Raw genomic sequence first — 18,884 nt, forward strand, 5'->3', positions numbered from 1 at the left:
CTTAACCGTCTGAGTCACCCAGGCATCCCTACTGTGTATCCTTTTAATCTCTCTTCGCATGCTTGTATGTATATGTTTTTAGAAACAAACAATAATGTGATCATACCATGCATTCTGATTTATAATCTACTTTTTTGTTTTAACAATGTCTGTTGTCCCCACTTCCACTTTGAAAGTACAATTAATATATCACATAGAAAAAAATTAAGACACTGTGGAAAATGTATGAAATGGAAAATTAGTCTTCCTAAAGGCAGCTCTTGACAATTTCTTGTGTATCCTAGGAAGAAAATTCATATACATACACCAGAGTGTATGTATGTGTGAGAGAGAGAGACGGACAGACAGACATTGGATACTCACTCTCTGCCAGGCACTGCTCTAGGTACTTTACTATAAATAACATCAGTATCCTTATTTTATATATGAGGAAACTGATATACAAAGCATTTAAACAACTTGCTCAAGTTTACACAGCCTGTGAGTAGTAGAACCAGCAGCCTAATCCAGACCTCCTAACTTCAGAGCTCAGATACACATTATATTGTTCTTGAGATTTTTTTACCAGCTGCATAATATTCCATTGTGTGACTGTAACATGATTTGTTTAACCATACTCCTGTTAATGGACATCTTGTTTATTCCAGTTTTTGGCATTTCAGTGTTGCACCCCCGTATCAGGTATATGTTGGTGTATCTGGATGTAGAATTCCTTTTTTTTTTTCCTTTAAACATTTTATTTATTTATTTGACAGAGAGGGAGAGAAAGAGCACACAAGCAGGGGAACAGCAGAGGGAGAGGGAGAAGCAGGCTCTCCGCTGAGCTGGGAGCCTGATGTGCGGCTTGATCCCAGGACTCTGGGATCATGACCTGAGCTGAAGGCAGTCAGTTAACTGACTGAGCCACCCAGGAGCCCCTGGATGCAGAATTCCTTACAGTGGAATCATTGAGTCAAATTTTGATATATATCATCCCATTGTCCTTTAAAATAGTTGTACAAATTTACACGTTGAATCACAGTTTGTAAGAGTTCCTGTTTCTTCTTGTTCATAAGAGATACTATCAAACCTTCTAATTTTTGCCAATATGTCAAAAATGGTATCTCTTATTTTGATTTGTATCTCTTTAATTACAAATGAGGTGAGGGGTGCCTGACTGGCTCAGTCAGTGGAGCATGTGACTCTTAATCTTGGGGTTATGAGTTCGAGCCCCATGTAGGGTGTAAGATTACTTAAAAATAAAATCTTAAAAAAAGAGAGAAATGAGGTTAATAAGCATTACTTTTGTTTATTAACCACATATGTTCATTTTTTCTTTGAACATACCCTTTGCCCATTTTACTCTTGCGTTGTTTCTTTTATTCTTTAATATTATCAATGTTGGAGCACCTGGGTGGCTCAGTCGTTGAACGTCTGCCTTCGGCTCAGGTCATGATCTAAGGGTCCTGGGATCGAGCCCTGCGTCGGGCTCCCTGCTCAGAGGGAAACCTACTTCTCACTCTCCCACTCCCCCTGCTTGTGTTTCCTCTCTCGCTGTCCCTCTCTGTCAAATAAATAAATAAATCTTCAAAAAAAAAAAAAAGACTATGTAATCTATGAGTAGATGTAGTTTTGCTCCTTATTTGTTAAGATAACAAAAGCCTGGAGTACTAAGGTCTCTGATTTTCCTTCGGGGATGTGACTAGAACATTTCTGGAGTTGCCTGAAGTGCACGCTTCCATGATTGCAGTAGGTAGTCGGTCATTGTGTCTACAGCATTTCTTCATATTTCTGTTCAGGTGAAAAGCTTCAGGTGCTGAAAGCCAAACTACAGGAAGCGATGAAACTCCGTAGGCTTGAGGAGCGCCAAAAGCGCCAAGCATTATTTAAGTTAGATAATGAAGATGGATTTGAAGAAGAGGAAGAGGAGGAAGAAATGACGGATGAGTCGGAGGAAGATGGAGAAGAGGAGGAAGAGGGAGAGTTAGAGCAAGAAGAGGAGGAAGAGAGAGATTTAGAGCAAGAAGAGGAGGAAGAAGGCAATCAGGAGGTTCTGACAACTATTTAATTTTGTTACCCGGTCAGGATGGGTAAGGGAAAGAGAAAATCAGATGTGAATAAGAGTAGAGTAAGCATGTTCAATCGTATAAGAGATTTTAGGGGCAGAGATGATGTAAGTAGCTCAGAGGTACCGTAGTCCTAGTGCATTCAGTTCCGTCAGTGACTTTGGCTACTGGCCGTTCGTGGGGCCCTAGGCTTGGCCTCTACCTGTTAATCTACTTATTGAAATATATGACTAAAATGGAAACAGCTTTGTATTCATAGATGCTTTTTTTTTTTTTTTAAAGATTTTATTTATTTATTTGACACAGAGAGACACAGCGAGAGAGGGAACACAAGCAGGCGGAGTGAGAGAGGGAGAAGCAGGCTTCCCGCCGAGCAGGGAGCCCGATGCGGGGCTCGATCCCAGGACCCTGGGATCATGACCCGAGCCGAAGGCAGATGCTTAACCAGCTGAGCCACCCAGGCGCCCCCTTAGATGCTTTTATCTTTGTTGTGTATGTAGTTTTCTCTATTCAGAATGAACAGTAGTCTTAACCTTGATCAGGTGGAAGTCTGGAATAAGTTCTCAGGCAGGCTGAGATCTTCCTGAGTTTCTTTCTTTGCTGAGGAGGGTAATTGTAAAAGGGCCTCTTACCCTTGTTCCACAGTATTGTTTTCTGCCTAGGTAAGATAGATGATGATAGGGTTTTGGGTATTTTGAAAAAGAAAAAAGCCACCAAAATAATAAATAATAGAAAAGAAAAAGAAAAGCCCCCGTGTTGGAACTCTGAAGTCACTGCGAGAGTTGGCTCATATTTATCCCTGGGTCAAGAAAGAAGGGAGTCTGAATGTCTGAACTGGGCTGCCTGTCACAGTCTGTTTTTGGTCTGAGGCTGCTAGTTGTCCCTCAGTCTCAGGCTAATTATTTAACCCTTCATTGCCTCAATAAAATGATAATCCAGTCTTTCACAATCTTGTAGCAAGTTGGGGAGGGTAAAAGGTAAAATAAGTATAAAAGAGCTCTAGAAGTGTCAGGGAAAGTTATGTTGCTGCTAACGGTTAGACCAAGCTTCCTTTAGGTTTACCTTTTCAGATCTAAGATGTGACCTGTAACCAAGCAGCCATATATCAGGCTAACAGCATATTTGCTTTTAAATTTTTGGACTTTTTTGTTCTGGGGCGGCGTGATTGGTGAAGATTGCAGAATTCCTTCTCAGTAGTGAAGAAACGGAAACCAAAGACGAGAAAGAAATGGAGAAAGACAACAGTGACGGCAGTAGTAACATTGGCAAGTCAGTTGGCCTTCTCTCTGTCCCCAAACCTCTGTCATCCGATTCTACCTTACTTCTGTTTAAGGACAACTCTTCCAAGATGGGGTAAGTAATTCTCTCTAGGGAAAGATAAGATTCCCTTGCGTTTGCCCCTCTCAGAAGCAGCAGAAACATGGGCTCCTGGGTGGCTCGGTCTGTTAAGCGTTCGACTTTTGATTTCTGCTCAGGTCGTGATCTCGTGGGTCATGGGATGGAGCCCCGTGTCTGGCTCCAGGCTCAGCGGGGAGTCTGCTTGGGATTCTTTCCCTCTTCTTCTCCCTCTGCCCCTCCCCTCACTCGTGTGTGTTCACACTCTCTCTCTCTCAAAAAAATAAGTCTTAAAGAAAAAAAAAAGCAGAACCAGATAAAACAACTTACCTTCTTGTTTTGTAGTTACTTTCCTAGTGAAGAAAAATCAGAAACAGATGAAATCTCAGGCAAAAGGTCTAGCAAATTGGGTAAGTAGTAACTCCTACACAGAACTTTTCTTAGCTCCTCTAACTTTGGTACTTTAGGACTACAATTCCGTAAGATTCCATTTTTTTGAACTCTAGTAGACTTTTCTCAGTCTCCCCTGTGGCAATGAAAGGAATTTATGAGTTAGAAAATTCTTCTGAAAGGAATTTACGAATTAGAAGATTTTTCTTGGTTCTGTTTTTGAAAACTTACATTCAGTTTCCTTACAGTTGACCATGGACATATAATAGGTCCTTAGTAGTGTGTGTTGATTAAGTGAACCGTGAAACATTTCTGTCATATGTAGTTGAAAGGAAGATGTATACGTGAGTGGATAATGGGGAGAGTGATCATAGGCGTTAGGCAGGGTGAGAGAAAGATGGGAACTTTCAGGTGTCACTTAGCTCAGTGATAAACCTCGATGGTATAATGCTAGTTAGTACTATAATTTACCTTCGACTTCATGTTTTAGAACATATAACTTGAGAGGTTTGCCTATGAATGTTACCTGACAGTTTCATTCTCAATTCTTTGTCCTAAACAGATCCACCTTATTTCTGGAATCATGTACTTAGAAGTTATTTCTCTTTCCTTAGATGAAGATGATTCATGCTCATTGCTAACAAAGGAGAGCAGCCACAATAGCAGCTTTGAGCTGATTGGCTCCACGATTCCATCCTATCAGCCTTGCAATAGACAGACAGGCCGTGGGACCAGTTTTTTCCCTACAGCAGGAGGATTCAGATCTCCTTCCCCTGGGCTATTTCGAGCCAGTTTGGTCAGCTCAGCTTCTAAGGTAAGATGGTAATTGTTTTCTAATCTCCTCCCCCTTTTACTTCCCACACTGCTAAATTAAGTGTGTCCAAGCCAACCAACTCCCACCACATTATGTGTGTTCACTTTAAAGAAACCACCCCCTTTGTGTATTAAAAACAAGCCTCATCCAGTGTTCTTACTTTCATGAAGATGTTTTTCTTTATTCCTCTCTTGGCTATGCATTGTCCTCCTCAATTGCAATTGCCTGAGAGTAGATAAAATCCTGCAAATAGCAACTTCTGTTGTTGTCATGACAGTGAATGACAATTATAAAATGTTTTGTTTTTGTTTGGTTTTGTTTTGGTGCCAGAGTTCAGGAAAGCTGTCTGAGCCTTCACTTCCCATCGAGGATTCCCAGGATCTGTATAACGCCTCCCCAGAGCCTAAGACACTTTTCCTAGGAGCCGGAGACTTCCAGTTTTGTTTAGAAGATGACACTCAGAGCCAACTGTTGGATGCAGATGGGTAGGTAGTTTTATGTTTCTGTGGGTGGGATGGTGCTGGGTACTGCTTAATTTGTTTAAAAATAAAGTGAGCTTCTGTCGCTCCATCTGTGCTTTCTCTTCTGAGAAAGAGAAGGTGTACAGACCATTAGTATTACATTCTGCAAGTTTGAACAAAGGCCCTCCAGAAAATAAAACGTAAATAGTCCTTGCTGGCATTCTGATCCTTCGATCTCTGCTTTACAGATCCGTGGCACATTACGTGGACATAACACCAAGTTCTACTCTGGCACTGGAACCAAAAATTATCCTTTACCCCTTTACCTTTCAAATAGCATTTATTCTTTTATTAAACTCCCTCCCTCTTTAGATTATCACAAGGCTACAGTCTTTTGGTTTGGAATTCAGCATTTTTTTTTTTTAAGATTTTATTTATTTATTTGAGAGAGAGAACATGAGCAATGGGGAGGGGCATAGAGAGGGGGAGAAGCATAGAGAGCCCTACATGCGGCTCGATCCCAGGACCCCGAGATCATAACCTGAGCCGAAGGCAGATGCTTAACCAACTGAGCCACCCAGGCACCCCTGGGATTCAGCTTTTAAGTTAGGTTTTAGAAACATCCAATTTTTTTTCCCCATGGGGCGCCTGGGTGGCTCAGTCGGTTAAACGTCCTGCTCTTGATTTCGGCTCAGGTCATGATCTCAGGGTCGTGAGATCAAGCCCTGCCTTGGGCTCCAGGCTGGGCATGGAGCCTGCCTAAGACTCTTTCTCTCTCCCTCTGCCCCTCCCCCCTTCTTAAAAAAAAATCCTCTTTAGATTTTTTTACCTACTACTTTGTTTTTTCCCCTAGAGAATTTCTTATATTCTTCATTGTGTTTGTAGGTTCTTAAACGTTAGAAACCACAGGAATCAGTACCAGGCTTTGCAGCCTGGCTTGCCGTTGGCCAGTATGGATGAGAATGCCATGGACGCTAACATGGATGAGCTATTGGATCTGTGTACCGGAAAGTTCACATCTCAAACTGAAAAAACTCAGCCCAGGAAGAATGACAAGAAAGAGAACCTCGAGGAACTTCTGAATCTTTGTTCAGGAAAATTCACTTCTCAAGGTAAATAGCCAACAGAGAAAATCAAGCTCACCACAGCCAAATATCTTAAGTCAGTGTCTTTGAAAAGAAGCCTGTTACCCTTGGGTGAAAAGTTCACAGAAAACAGGGCTGTGCTGGATTCTTGTGTATAGGTTGAATTCTTAGCTTCCTGACATTTGGAGCCCTTACTTTCTTAAGGTGTTAAAATGTCAACTTAAGCTTCAGCTTTTGCCATGCGATTTCTCATTTATGGTTAATATGCGTGCAAAGCTTAGAAGAGTGTTGAAGTATAGTTAATTTCATATAAATGCCTACTTGTTTCCACTTGCATGTTCCATTCTCCCCGATGCTAGAATGTCAGCTCTATGTGAGCTGGGATTTTTGTTTTGTTCACTACCGTATCCCTTGTGCCTGGCACATAGTAAGCACCAAATAAGGATTTGTTGAATGAATGGATCTTTTTGGCAAGCTTACCTTAGAACTGTATCGAGCTGGGGAAAGAGGACAAAGCTGTTACTTCTTGGTGACAAATCTTTTTCTTTGTTGTAATATAGATGCCTCTACTCTGACTCCATCAGAGTTAAATAAGCAGGAGAAGGAGAGCAGCTTGGGGGATCCGATGGAAGAAGCACTTGCTCTTTGCTCAGGTTCTTTCCCCACAGACAGGTGAGTCTCAGTGATGGGAGGGAATGTAGGAAGGCCCAGTCTTCTGATAAAATCCTGAGGTCAGCAATAAGGAACCATCTTAGGGGCTTCCTATCCTGTCTGAGAGTCTTGCAGTACGTTTGAGTCTCGTTTGCAAAGTAAGGAAATTACAGTGCTTTCCTTTGGTTGGTGGAGAACAGGGTTAAAGAAAGCAAGCAAGAATATGGAGCGCCTGGGTGACTCGGTTAAACGTCTGACTTGGGCTCAGGTCATGATCTCAGGGTCCTGGGATTGAGCCCCATGTCAGGCCCCGAGTTGGGCTCCATGCTCAGCATGGAGTCTGCTTCTTTCTCTCCCTTTGCCCCTCCCGCCATTCGTGCTTTTTCTCTCTCTCTTAAATAAATAAATAAAATCTTTAAAACAAAACAAAACAAAAACGGCAAGAATAGAGACCTAGAGCTAAAGCTGGGAGGCAGACAGTGTAGAGCACCAGGCACTGCTCATTCCTCTGGCTCTGATCCGCTGTTGTACCAAGGCTCCAGTCAGGCCTGTGTCTGCCTCCTTGAGTAGGCCAGGATCCCATCTAAGCAGCCCTCCTACAGCAGCTCCCTGCTCCAGGGGGCCTGACGGAGTTCCAGACCAGTGTTCTCTCCTGGGATGTTGCTGCGGCAGCCATGTTTGTTTGTTTGTTTAAAGGATTTTTATTTATTTATTTGAAAGAGAGAGAATAAGCGGGGAGGTGGGGGAGAGGGAGAAGCAGGCTCCCCGATGAGCAGGGAACCCGATGCGCGGCTCCATCACAGGACTCTGAGATCATGACCTGAGCCAAAGGCAGACGCTTAACTGACCAAGCCACCCAGGCGCCCCAGCAGCCACGATTATTGCAATGCGCTGGGGCTACCACAGTTAGTGTGGCTGGTTCAGGGGCTGGCTCTGGAACAGTGTTTGCAGCTTGATCATTGGCCGTGCCAGGAACCCGTCTGTCAAGCAGCAGCTCTTCTCCTGTGCCATTCTGGGCTTTCCCCTGTCTGAGGACAGAGGGCTCTTCTGTGGGATGGTCGCCTTCCTCATTCTCTTCCCCATGTGAGACTCCGCGGGGGTCGCCTACCTGTCCCTGCTGCTTCGACTTCAGGCCATGGCTGGTGTTAAAAGTGTGCTAAGCTTTACCATTAAACACAACATTTCTCTTTAAAAAAAAAAAAGGCAAATTAAAATATTTGTATGCATGTATTTTTTTTAAAGTTTGTGCATGCACTTTACAGAGTAAATTAAATTCTATTTCATTTTTCAGATAACTTATAACCAATTACTATGTAGTGTTCTTTTAGAGAACACTAAAAATTCAAAGAATTATCAGTGATTGAAAATAATCAGTATAGGGACACCTGGGTGGCTCAGTTGGTTAAGCATCTGCCTTCAGCTCAGGTCATGATCCCAGGGTCCTGGGATCGAGTTCCGCATCAGGCTCCCTGCTCCACGGGGAGTCCGCTTCTCCCTCTGCCTGCCGCTCCCCCTGCTTGTGCTCTTGCTCTCTCTCTCTCTCTCTCTCTCTGACCCAAATAAATAAATAAAATCTTTTAAATAAAAAAAAGAAAATAATCAATATATAGTTTAAGACTATATGTACTCAGATGTTTAAAACAGTCTTTGCATTTGACAGTAAGAATCAAAATCCCTTCAGTGTGCCTTTGTCAGCTAATACGTGACCAGCAAGGAAAACTTTGGAAGTATTTATTAAATACTATACTATGGATATAGGCAAAATAGTACAGGCTTTGCAATTTGGGATCTTGATGCTAAACTGTCAAATCCCCCTACACCAGAAATAAGGGACAGAAAAGCAACTATTTACCCATATTCTTAATCACTTTGAAGATGCATGAACTGAGCTCAGCTGCTTTGTTTACATATCTTACATACCCAGGCCTCCCCTGCAGCCAGATGCGCACTCCTGTCTTTTCTCACTCCTCTTTTAAAATAGGAATTAATATTTCCTGGAAGTTCAATTTGGTAACCCTCTACAACTTTAGGATATTTTGTCTAGATACAGTACTTTCTTCCCTGCTAGGGGTGTCACTGGAGCCCTTACCTGTGGGAAAGGAGGAGGAAGTCGAAAAGTTGCAAGTGGAATAGAAGATAGGCTTGATTGAGTTCATGATATTTTTCATGGGGTTTTCCCTAGCTGTGGAAAGACTCAGGCTAGTAAGCATTTCTCTGTTTAAAGTCCGACAAGGCAATTTGAAATAATTCATTGTTCTTACCCAATTTCTAAGTGCTCTTTTTCTTACCAAGCCTACTGTAATTGGGGGAAATGTCTGGGTACAAGTAAAACATTCTTTGGATCATGTTCAAAGCCTATTAACATTGTACCTAAAATGATAGGCCATTTTGCCTCATTTACTTGCCAAAATAGCCACTTTCTAAGTTAAGGAAATTTTGAGGTAGGCTTACAGCATTCTTGTTGTATTTCATTTTAGATTGTAAACTCAATGGCAGGGACACTATGTTGTTAATTGTGTTTTTACATAGCAACCATTGCAGTATACTCTTGGTGCTTAATAAATGTTCATAATTATTAAGAATAAAAAGGCAAGGGGCGCCTGGGTGGCTCAGTCGTTAGGCATCTGCCTTCAGCTCAGGTCATGGTCCCGGGGTCCCAGGATCGAGCCCTGCATCGGGCTCCCTGCTCCGCGGGAAGCCTGCTTCTTCCTCTCCCTCTACCTGCTGCTTCCCCTGCTTGTACACTCTCTCTCTGTCTGTCAAAAATAAATAAAATCTTAAAAAAAAAAAAAGAATAAAAAGGCAAGAATAAGCACATGAAAGTGTTCAACACTAATGATTAGAAAAATGCAAATCAAAACCACAATAAGATACTACCTCACACCCATTAGGATGGCTACTATTTAAAAAAAAAAAAAAAAAACCCACAAAATAACAAGTGTTTGTGAGGATATGGAGAAATTGGAACCCTTATCCACTGCTGGTGGGAATGTAAACTGTTGAAGCTTCTGTGGGAATCAAAATGGCAGTGTCTCAAAAAATTAAAAATAGAATATGATCCAGCAATTCCACTTTCAAGTATATTCACAAAAGAAGTGAAAACAGGGTCTCAGATATTCGTATACCCATGTTCATTGTAGCATTATTCATAATGATCAAAAAGTGGAAGCATCCCGGGGCGCCTGGGTGGCTCAGTCGTTAAGCGTCTGCCTTCGGCTCAGGTCATGGTCCCAGGGTCCTGGGATCGAGCCCCGCATCCGGCTCCCTGCTCGGCGGGAAGCCTGCTTCTCCCTCTCCCACTCCCCCTGCTTGTGTTCCCTCTCGCTGTGCCTCTCTGTGAAATAAAGAAATAAAATCTTTTTAAAAAAAAATGGAAGCATCCCAAGTGGAGAAACAAAATGTGGTAGACACACACACACACACACACACACACACAAAATGGATCAGTCATCCTTAAAAAGGAAGGAAATCCTGACACATGCGACAACATGAATGAACCTTGAGGACATTATGCTAGGTGAAATAAGCCAGTCCCAAAATACAAATACTGTAGGATTCCACTTAGATGAGGTACTGAGAGTGGTCAGATTCATAGAGACAGAAAGTAGAAGGGTAGTTGCCAGGAGCTGAGGGGAGGGAAGAGTGGGGAACTGTTGTTTAAAGGATACAGAGTTTTGGGGCACTTGGGTGGCTCAGTCAGTTAAGCGTCTGACTCTTGATTTCGGCTCAGGTCATGGTCTTAGGGTCTTGAGATCAAATCCCGCTTCGGGCTCTGCGCTGGGCATTGTGCTTATGTTATGTGTATTTTGTTTGTTTGTTTCCTAGGCAAAGAACTTTATTACCTTGTTTCAAACTTTATTCCCAGGCTTCTTCAGCTTAATTAGCTGCAAAGAATGAATTGTGTATAAGCAAAACCTGAAAAGAGCTGCAGTGTCCAAGGGGCTTGGGCTTAAAAATATTAGAGCTCTAGATTTTATCAGATCCATGAACAAAATTTTAAAAAGCAGTCATATAAAATAGCAGCTCCCAGTAACTTCAACTTCTTTAGAAGTTGACTCCATTCAGTTTGCTTCATTCTTGGAAGCTTCATCAAAATTCTCCACAAGATCTGGAACTTCATCATCATCATCCTCCTCTCCGGTAGCAAGTGGTGCTTTTCCATCCACAGATTGTGTGGGCAGAGCTTCCGCCAGTCTTCTTCAACTAGTCAGACTGTCTGCACCAAGTTGGTTTAAGATCCTGGGTAGCATTTCTGTCAGCTGCTTTGTCTCAGCCTGGCCTGTGATGGTGAAAGTTCGCTGCTAGCGACGCCTGAACTTTGGGGTTGTTAGAGTGCATCACTGTTCCTTGGTTTGTGAACATAGTCACTTCTTCAATACCAGAGATACTGTTTACCCCTAACTTCTTTAAGGAGAACTGAAGTTTTTTATCATCTGCTGTAGCCGTTCTATGAACCACCTTCTTTGGACGAGCAGTTCCTTTCCCACCAATGCGCACTTGTGCTTGCAGTTTGGCGAGTTTCTCCTGGTTCATGATAGTTTCTTTCATCTTGTTGGATCGGAAATGGGACCGCGAGGGGGAATAGGGTTGGCGCTCAGGGTGTCTTGGGCGGGCCAGCTGAGATGTGGTGCCTTATGTTATGTGTATTTTATCAAAAACAAATTTTTTTTTTAAAGGCAAGATATCTTGTTTCCTGTTTCTTAAAGAGATTGTTGGTGCCAATAAAATATTTTCAATTCCTAAGTTGGCTGAATCCTTGTAGTTTGCTTTCAACAACCTATTTATTGGTTTCTTGATTTGCACTTTAGGGAAGAAGAAGGTGAAGAGGAGGAATTTGGAGACTTTCGGCTTATCCCAAATGATAATGAGTTTGATAGTGATGAGGTGAGTTGGAAGGGAACAGAGTAATCCTAACTGAACTCCAGGTGTTGCTGCTGCTGCTGTCTTTTTCCTAGTCTGAGTTGTTGAGAATTCTGTTTGGCATGTCATCCGAAGCCATTTCCTAGAATGAGATGTTTGGGCAGAAGTTTATTCCTGTTTTAGTTGAGGACACGTTCTGTTCTGCTTGACTCTTGTGTGTGATACTCTGATTTTTCAGGATGAACACAGTAACTCTGCTAATGAAGATCTGGCCCTGGAAGACCATGAAGATGATGATGAGGAAGAGGTCCTGAAGCAGTCTGAGAGGTTGAAAAGGCAAATGTAGGTGTTATGTCCATTCCTTCCATTGCTAGAGAAAGTTCTCCTAACGGTTGAGTTGTAGCTTCCTACCGTTTTACCTAAGTCTGCGGGGTTAACACAGATTAAATAAACCCCATTCGCATGATATCTCTTGAGTCTTCAAAGATGGTTATGTACTCCCTTAAGTGAGTTCTATACTAAATATCTCTAGTTCCTTCAGCTGTTTCTCACATGACGTTGCTTCCCGACTCCTCACGTCCTGGATATTCTCTTTATCCTCAGGTGTGGTCCGACTCCCGCTGTGGGTAGCGGTACAACCATGATCTGGACGCACACTACTTGTAAAGTAACCAAAGATCATAAGAGCTGAGTCACTATAGATCCTGAGGATTTAGTAGACAACAAAAATTCCTTGTCTAGGAGTAGGGTCTTTTTTCCTATGAATTACTGTCATTTCAGGTTTTCCTCATCCTAGTGTTGGGCGTATGACCTCCCGTTCATTTTTTTTTTTTAATGTTTTGTTTTTCTGCTCATGAAAGTAAACCATTTATTTTAGAATATTTAAAAGAAGACAGAAAGCTACAAATAAAAATCATCTGTGTTCACCATCCAAGTATTTAATGAATGTGTGGATGGTAGATTGCTCCATAACCATTTTTATGCATATATTTTCATATAGTTGAGATCTGTGCAGGTTTGTTTGTTTGTTTTTTTTTGCATGTACACTTTTGCATCTTGCTTTTTTCTCACTTAGGATATCCATAAGCATTTTCCTGTGATGTTAAAAGTTTTATAAATACCATTTTAATAGGTATTCAATATTATATTTTACGTGGATGACTTTCGAAATTAACATATAGGATATCATATTGATCCCTACTAGCTTTATATTATTGTCTCTAGCCCATCATTCCATTCTATTAAGATCAAGTTTAGGGTTCTAATTTGTCATTTTTCAGATTAACTATCTCCTACAGCTTTGGGTCATCTATAGATTTTTCTTTTTTTCTTTTTTTTTTTTTTTTTTAAAGATTTTATTTATTATTTGACAGAGAGAGACACAGCGAGAGAGGGAACACAAGCAGGGGGAGTGGGGGAGGGAGAAGCAGGCTTCCCGCTGAGCAGGGAGCCCGATGCGGGGCTCGATCCCAGGACCCTGGGACCATGACCTGAGCTGAAGGCAGACGCTTAACGACTGAGCCACCCAGGCGCCCCCATCTATAGATTTTTCTAAAGAAGTGGTTCTTAAACCTTATTTAACTGCAAAGTCTTTTGTCCAAATGAAATCTTAGAAAGAATGACAGCTAAAAGTTGAACTGCTCCAAAGGGGCTAATGGGACGATTAGAGAACTCAGTGGCTAGTAGCCCTCCGATGGAATTCCTCAGGAACCCTAGGATTTAGGGGAACTCAGCTTTAAAAGAATAACGTAAGTCTGGGGTGCTGAGGTGGCTCAGTCGGTTAAGTGTCTGCCTTCAGCTCAGGTCATGATCCCAGGGTCCTGGGATCGAGCCCCGCGTCTGTTTCCTGCTCAGCAGGGAGCCTGCTTCTCCGTCTCCGGCTCCCCCTGCTTGTGAGATCTCTCTCTCTCTCTGTCAAATAAATAAATAAAATCTTTAAAAAAAAATAACAAGTCTTTGATAAAAATCAGCCTTCAGATAGCCATCATACTTCTATCACCCATGACCAGAGATGACAGGATTTTGAGCCCAAAGTGACAGCAGATTTGTTCTCAGTAGGAACTGAGGTCACAAAAACTAACTAGTAGTGGTTTTACTTATCAGTAACTCTGAGCCTCAGTCATGCCTCTAACTTGGGGGTCGAGATCTGGTGGCTGTAAGGGATCCCAATCTATTATGTCTTTATACCATACCATCTCTAATCTGTCTCCCAACACTGGTGAGCTTAAGTACAGAACAGAATAATCTGAACCTGCCAGCAGGTATGTCCCAAATGTATAGAGGAGATTGGGATTCTGGCTTTAAAGAATCCAGGCTCTGCTACCTCCTAGTTGTGTGACTTTGGGTAATTTATTTATTCTCTCATCTCTGTTTACTCTTACTCATTTCATTCAACTGTAAATTGAAGGGAATAATAGTCTTCCCCCCTGAGATAATGCCACAATGCCTGGAAAGTTATTGGCATACAGTGTGTATTAAATGATAGACTTTAAGTATCTTCAAAATATATTATTAAAATTTAAGTGGCTCTATGTTCTGCTTTTCTCACTGCATCCATAGTCTGTGTATGTTTATATTCATTGTTGCATTTCTAATCTTTACAATTCTTTTCTAGGAGATTGAAGAAGTACCTGGAGGATGAGGCAGAGGTGTCGGGGAGTGATGTGGGAAGTGAAGATGAGTATGATGGGGAAGAGCTTGACGAATATGAACAGGACGAAATTGACGAAGTACTTCCTTCTGAGGAGGAGCTGCAGAATCAAATCAAGAAAATACACATGTCAGTATCCCAACAGGCCCCTTCTGCGTAATGGGGTGTTTCTACGACCAACCAGAGTGGTCCCGGTTTTGAATGCTGTACTTTCCCTGCAGGAAAACGATGTTGGATGATGATAAGCGAGAGCTACGTTTGTACCAAGAGAGGTACCTCGCTGATGGGGATCTGCACAGTGACGGTCCTGGCCGAATGAGGAAATTCCGTTGGAAAAACATAGGTATCTTGGTCATTGCTTTCGGAAACAAAATGGTACGGCATCCGTGTTTGTCCAGTTTAAGACAGCAAGTGGAAATCAAAACCGCAGCAGGCTGTTGAGGAGGACCTGGCCGTAACCGTGACTTTGTGTTAGTGAGTGGGGAAAGCTTGTGTCGGTGTATGGTGAGCGATGAGTTCTGTGTGTCTGCCTGGGCCCCTTCTCCCAGGAGACTGCGGAATGCTGATAGCCTTGACTCTTTGCTTTAGATGACGCTTCCCAGATGGACTTGTTCCACAGAGACTCTGATGATGATCAGATCGAAGAGCAGCTTGATGAGACAGAAGCCCGTTGGAGGAAGGAGCGAATTGAACGAGAGCAGTGGCTTCGGGACCAGGTAGGAAGTCTGTAAGAACGTCCTCTGTTCTGTCCCTAGTTTGTGAGGAGGAGAGGACCCACTCACCTCACTGGTCAGGCTAGTTTCAAAATCTTGGGCAACTTATTGCTGTCCCTTTTAATCCTTGAATTTTCTTTTGTGCTTTGAGAAGATGATCATGAGCAGTTCAGTGCGTATTTGTTTGTCCAATATCAGTTTTTTTGTCTGTAGCAAGAAAGGTTGCAAAAAAGAAAGCAAATGGTATCCCAGGTGCCTCAGCTTCACGATCCAGGCTGCGCCGTTTGGGGACGCGGTAGGCTTCCGTTAATGTTGATTCTTATTTTCAGGCACAGCAGGGGAACATTGCAGCTGAAGAAGACGACATTGGGGAAGACAGTCAGTTTATGATGCTAGCCAAGAAAGTTACAGCCAAAGCACTACAGAAAAATGGTGAGCTCTTGGCCCTCCTTCGGGTGCAGCCCCCTGGACTGTTCGTGCTGGAGCCTTGGAAGCGACTGCAGCCTTAGGGACTGTTGCGGCTGAGGCATGGTCCTGTGTCTAGCATTGTCTTAAAGAGGGTCCTCCAAGGTGGGAAATGACAGTGTTTTTGGATCTTAGACTATCAGGCAGTGGACATCGTACTTGTGAGTATAGGTAGCTGGTTTGACTTTATCTTCTCAGGCAGCTCGGAGCAGGAATTCTGGCTTCTTTATTTAGTTGCCCAGGACTGTGTCAGAGCTAGACTTTGAACCTAGATATATCTAATTCCAGAATGAGGCTCTTAAACACTATTCTGTACTCTTACCATGCTTGTTTTTGCTTATTACTGTTAACTATTTGTCAACGTTCAAGTTGGTTGTCTTTCTTCCTGCCGCTCCTTACTATAGTTTCAAGTCACCATTATAAAATAATCCGAGTTTTTAAGCTTTAGTTTACTCGTTTAGTTACAGGCTTCTTAGCTTGTTTAGATTTAAAGGTAATTCTACCCAGCTTTGCCCAGAATAAGCCTTTCCATCTTGTCTTTTCAGCCAATCATGCTGTGGTTATTCAAGAACCAAAGTCTTTACTCAGAAATCCTTTTGAAGCCATCAGGCCGGAAAGTGCCCACCAGGTTGGTTGGGGACTTGGTTAGGCTGATGATCATGATCTGCAAGGTTCTATAGGCCCAGGTCAGGCTAAGGGAGTGCTCTGTCATTAGCAGAGGGAGGTGGCTGCAGGAAATGAAAGTAGATGTCAAAAGATTCTGCTCTTTCTTTTTTACTTGAGTGGGGTAGGAATATGTCCCCTCAAGACCTGGGGAGGCAGGGCGGGACTGACTTCTCATTCTTCCCTTGGCACTTGGGATCTGATGCCAACCGACTCTTCTCTCTTCAGCTGAAGACAGGCTCACTGCTAAACCAGCCCAAAGCTGTGCTTCAGAAACTGGCTGCCCTCTCTGACCTGAACCCCAGTGCACCCCGAAATTTAAGAAACTTTGTCTTCCATACACTTTCTCCTGTTAAGGCTGAGGCAGCGAAGGAATCATCTAAGCCTCAGGTAGGGAATTTGAGAACTGATTTGGTGGCTCTCCAGGGCAAGATTGATTGATTGATTTTTAAATAAAAAATATAGATATTTCTGGCTTAAAGGCTTATGCTGGGGTGTTAATCTTGCACTCCCCAATGAAGTACAAGAGGACTGCTACCTCCAATAGGTAATCAGCTTTGAAACTTTCCTGGAAAGATTATATTTCTCTTTTTCCTAAATATCCATGATTTAACTATGTGTTCTTAAGAGCTAATTGAAGGTAAGTACTTGTATGAGGGTCTTGAGCTGGTCCTGACTCGTTCTCTGCTCTCTAGGTAAGGAGAAGGGCTCCATCTTTAATGACATCCCCTTCACCCAAGCGCCTCAAAACAGATGATAGCACTTCAGGATTGAAGCAAAGCATCTTCAGATACTTGGAAAGCTAATATCATCAAGGGTGCTGGCACCTGTGTTGAGACTTGAGAAGTTTCTGGCGTTGAAGATTGGAACTGATGCTCACATGGATGACCTCCCCTCTGCTCCCCTTTATAATCAGTGCATTAAGATTACAGACAGAGATTCCAGTTCTTTCCACTGCATCGCTCTGGACGTCTTTTTCCTTTCCTAGTATTATTTCCTGGGTTGGCCACTAATCTTAATTCTGCAATGTTTACATTAATTCATGGATGCTTGGGTGAAGGCTCACTTCCTCCATTATACATTTGACATTTTATCCTAGCAGCCTCCTGGGTTGATAGCTCTTTGTGAAAGGGGTGGTTGGAGGAGGAGGATGAAAAAGTATGGCATTACGGAAAATTCCAGAAAACAGGGAATGCCGATGTCGATACCAGTAGGAATCCTTCACACCCTAAGATGTGCCCCACAGTGACCTGGACTCAGTGAAAGAGAGCCTTCTTGGAGGACCTCGGAACCAACAGATGGGCCGTTATATTTGTCTCGCCCCTTCCATTTTCCTGTATTCCTCTTCCTGAGGCAGCCTCAACTTGCCGATTAACATTTGCTTCCCCTATAGTAAGGACTCAAATCAGTACCCAAGTCAGAAAGATGTTTGCCCTAATTTTCTGGACTACGAGGATGAAGATTAAGGGTTATACACACCCGGTGTCTTCCACATTATATATCCGATGGGGCAGAGAGAGCTCTCTCCTGGGATTAAATTCTCAATGTGAAACAAAGTTGCTCAAGGACCTCCCTTGTCATCCTGACAAAAAGACATATAACCATTATTTATTGCATTCAACTGGATTTATTACATTGCCCTGACCAGTCAGAGGACAACAGTTCATTGCTTATTTAGAGAGAAGACCACTATCGAGTTTATAATCAAAATATTGTTGAAGAGAATTGCCCCCCACTCCCAATTTTCCCTGAACAATCATGAGGCTCTCAGAATTCTAGACAGATCCTCCCCCCCACCCCCCAGAACTGAGTGTCACTGCTGCTTTGGAAAAACATACCATGTGAATACTGTGGTTTCACTGTCAGGAACTGGACTTGACAAATTGGATGAATTGTGCCAGTTTGTGATGGGCAGACGGGGAACACCAATTTAATTGCTGGAGTTAGGGTGTAGGTTTTCTACAGTTGTTTCTAATACATAAGATGCTGACTTTGAATTTGTATATTTGTAATCTTGTAATGGGGAAAATGTATATAAAGATGTTTTAATATGTATGTAGTGTTTCAATAAATCTCAGTGCCTGAAGGCAGGGTTTGCCGTCCAGATTGGGTCCTCATTCTTAGGTCAGTGCCTGTCTAATGTTCAGGAGCATTGTTTTCAGGCGACCTGTCTCCTAAGGAAGCCCCCCTGGGTCTAGAGAGAAAGGCTGCTACAGTTGTCCCTCCCTGGGCTCTCCACTCCGGTGAATCACATTAACTCCCCATGTGGTTTGGGTTCAGTGCAGGTGAGGAGAGTTTACATAAATGGTGTCTGTGGTTATAGCTTTTGATTTGCAGCCTTGGGTCCACGGTGAGGGCTAATGCCCCTCCCTCTGAGCCCTCTAAACAGGGCCCTAGACAGGCAGCCTCTGCCATGCAGAAGAGAACTGGGAAGGAGGGCGAGATATTTCTCTTCTTTTGCTTTCCCAGACCCTTTTTGGGGGGACAGAAGAAGAGGGTTGGCATTGACCACTGAGGATAAGAAAAGCAGTGTGAAAGATATCCAGGGAGCCAATGGTTTCTGTCCTAGGCTCTGGAAAGAAAGCACTCTGGAGAAAGTGAAGTTGGGTCTTCAGCTCTGGGTCACTTTTTCCCCATGTGGGCATAGCTGTCACAGGGCAAGCTAAGCCTCGACCTGCCTAACAGGATTGCAGTGGAGAGTTGCCTCCTGACCCAGATGCCTCTGCCCCAAACATTGAGCCATGAGCTTCAG

General features: G+C 42.9%; 1 protein-coding gene and 1 pseudogene across 1 annotated transcript in view; one reads left to right on the forward strand and one right to left on the reverse strand.

Annotated features, from left to right (window-relative positions):
- CLSPN (claspin) overlaps positions 1-18,236 on the forward strand; it is a 32,840-nt gene extending 14,604 nt beyond the window's left edge. Inside the window, exons 10-25 of the mRNA XM_078073422.1 lie at positions 1,779-2,029; positions 3,220-3,398; positions 3,726-3,790; positions 4,385-4,584; positions 4,915-5,069; positions 5,931-6,157; positions 6,691-6,802; positions 11,590-11,665; positions 11,880-11,983; positions 14,256-14,420; positions 14,513-14,634; positions 14,880-15,007; positions 15,334-15,436; positions 16,015-16,097; positions 16,361-16,522; positions 16,828-18,236. Of these exons, the coding sequence (XP_077929548.1) occupies positions 1,779-2,029; positions 3,220-3,398; positions 3,726-3,790; positions 4,385-4,584; positions 4,915-5,069; positions 5,931-6,157; positions 6,691-6,802; positions 11,590-11,665; positions 11,880-11,983; positions 14,256-14,420; positions 14,513-14,634; positions 14,880-15,007; positions 15,334-15,436; positions 16,015-16,097; positions 16,361-16,522; positions 16,828-16,938 (2,243 nt within the window). The 3' untranslated portion in view covers positions 16,939-18,236. The remainder of the gene's footprint in view (positions 1-1,778; positions 2,030-3,219; positions 3,399-3,725; positions 3,791-4,384; positions 4,585-4,914; positions 5,070-5,930; positions 6,158-6,690; positions 6,803-11,589; positions 11,666-11,879; positions 11,984-14,255; positions 14,421-14,512; positions 14,635-14,879; positions 15,008-15,333; positions 15,437-16,014; positions 16,098-16,360; positions 16,523-16,827) is intronic.
- Positions 10,751-11,334, reverse strand: LOC118545720 (transcription factor BTF3 pseudogene; annotated as a pseudogene).
- Positions 18,237-18,884: the final 648 nt, after the last annotated feature.

The sequence above is a fragment of the Halichoerus grypus genome, chromosome 5, assembly GCF_964656455.1.
Source record: "Halichoerus grypus chromosome 5, mHalGry1.hap1.1, whole genome shotgun sequence".
NCBI lineage: Eukaryota > Metazoa > Chordata > Mammalia > Carnivora > Phocidae > Halichoerus > Halichoerus grypus.